The following is a 2,347-nucleotide window of genomic DNA, read 5'->3' on the forward strand; positions in this document are numbered from 1 at the left end:
ATCTCCTGGCCCGCTCCGAGGCTAACAAGGAGCTGAACGACAAGAAACGCCTTGCCACCTCCTATGCCAACCTCGCCAGGAGTCGCACTGTGTCCGACGGGACCTGCAAATTCCCAAAGGTCTGTCAAAGGGTGGTGGCATGTCGGGAAGGTCTGGGAATGTAGAAAGCGTGGGAGGGCGCAGCTGGGTCCCGCTGTGCAGCACCTTCAACCGTGGACAGCAGCGCCGGCCGCAGCAGCAAAGACTGGCACAAGGTGCTGGCCCTGTCCGCTTGTGCTGCTATCTCCTGCGCTGTGCATCTCCGGCTGCACGATGCAGTCCTCCCATCACCGCCCCCCCCCCCCCCCCCTTACCTCGCTTCATGAACAGAACATCATTGGTTGCGACTTGGGCCCCTATCAGGGAGAGGTCAAGTACATTGCCGACGATCTTGCACTGGAGTGTCAGGGAAAGGCCCCGGGCGAGTGCAACAGGTAGGGTGCCGTGTCTGGGACGCAGGAGAACGCGAGGTGCCATAGTAGGGATGATGCATCACGCTAACATCCGATTCCCTCTCCCATGAGTGTAGCGATGTGAACCTGCCGGTGCTGAAGCTGAAGTGAGCTGAGCAACCACCAGCAGAGTGGGCTCGGCACATTGTGAAGAAAGCCTCGAGTTTTGAATACGAGTTCTGCCCTGGTTTGAATCTGGACCGGCATGTAGATGCATAGCAGCGATGTCTGCCAGCCCTCTGACATGTCTGTACTATGGCATCTGACCGAAATTACTTCAGTGGGGAGCATCAGAGATCAGACGGTGCCTTTGGCAGGCATTGTGACATTCAAGTCGGAATAGAAGGTGTTCGAACCTTCAATTCGAGGGCTATGTCAGCAGACACAACAATGTGCATCGACGCTCAGACAACAAGGTTTGTCAAGCGGCCACACTCCCTTGGCACAAACCCACATGTACTATATATATTTGGGTGTTGGGTTGGGCGTTATTGTGCCTTGTGGTGGTTCAGGCGGACAGTAAGAGCACCTACCACGGTCACCGATGGGGCGCGTGCGAATGTCCCGGGGTGGGGGGCATTAAGCCCGGGTCGATTGATTAGCCCCGCCTCCCTTTGCTGTGAGAGCACGACTAGGGGAGCAACCCTCCAGGAATCACCGTTTCGCTTCACGTCGAGAGATCCTGCACGGGATAAGATCTTTAAACCTGCTAGCAGAGGACGAAACTCGGCCTCAACGCGAACTAGGTGAGTCGGGTCTTGTTTCCCCCCTTCGGTCGTGACAGTGGGTGGGCACAGGAACTCTGGCGTTCCTGTGCGGCCGACTATGTAATCGTGCTTGCCCAACCGCATGTCATGTTTGGGTGAGGTGCAAGTGGCGGGTCAGTGTGCCTGACTGCCAGTGTAGCATGTGCCGACCGGGGCCGAAGGCAGGCAGCGGGGCGCTGCTCCCACGCTGAGGCCCCGACATGGGCCATTTCGAAGGGAAATACTTGCCCACTGCCTACAAACAAATATGCTTCTGTAGTTTGGAAGTGCTTCCCTGCACCACGCGTGGCCACCGTCAGTAAGATCTCCCTGAGCATCTCACCTCTGCCCGCTTGCAGGTCCTCGAACAGTGACGACGCTACTGACACTTCACTCGTCCGGGGTTTCAAAACCATATAAGTCCCCCAAGGACCGTGGGGCAGCCATGAGGACACAGGTAAGAGTGACTCCAGGTTTCTACCTGTGCGCCTCAGGCTCTGAGGTAGGCTTATGTCACAATAGACTATGCCAACTGCAAGTCACGGCCTTTTCTATAAAACACAGGTCCTGGTGCTGGTGTGCCTGGCAGTGCTAAGCCAGACAGGCTCTGCAGCTGAGTGGCGGCATCTCAAGGTACATTGGTGGGGTGTTCTGCCCCATGCTCCCGTGTTCAGGACTACTGGCTGATCACCACATACATCTTCAGCATAACAGATCGTTGCATGAGCACTGTGCAATATTGTGTTTGCTGCCATTATGGAATGACTCCGAACTCTACCACCTTGTTCAGGCCCGCAATGAATATGGAAGGGCACTGGCAGAAGAAGTGATCTCTCCCAGGTAGGTTGACTGAATATGCAAGAAGCGGAGTTCGAGCATCAACGACAAGAATGCTGTGCATCCTATTCAACAACAAATATTCAAACGGACCAAGCATTTAAATTTCGCCCTATTGCAGACCCTACAGTCCATCCCCAAAGGTGTCCCCCTCCAGCGTGCCTCCTCCAATGACACCATACAGTCCATCACCAAGCCCCAAGGTGCCACCAACCAGCGTGCCACCTCCTCCAACCCCGTACAACCCCAGCCCCAGCCCCAAGACGCCGCCTT

The 2,347-nt window shown here is 56.0% G+C and overlaps 1 protein-coding gene across 1 annotated transcript in view; it reads left to right on the top strand.

The window, feature by feature from the left end:
* Positions 1-477, top strand: part of F751_4198 (Photosystem I reaction center subunit N, chloroplastic) — a gene marked incomplete at both ends in the record, with an annotated part of 1,549 nt that extends 1,072 nt beyond the window's left edge. The window contains 2 exons of the mRNA XM_011400540.1: positions 1-119; positions 370-477. Coding sequence (XP_011398842.1) covers positions 1-119; positions 370-477 — 227 coding nt within the window. The remainder of the gene's footprint in view (positions 120-369) is intronic.
* Between the last annotated feature and the right edge of the window lie 1,870 nt (positions 478-2,347).

Source organism: Auxenochlorella protothecoides (genome assembly GCF_000733215.1).
Source record: "Auxenochlorella protothecoides strain 0710 unplaced genomic scaffold scaffold49, whole genome shotgun sequence".
Taxonomy (NCBI): domain Eukaryota; kingdom Viridiplantae; phylum Chlorophyta; class Trebouxiophyceae; order Chlorellales; family Chlorellaceae; genus Auxenochlorella; species Auxenochlorella protothecoides.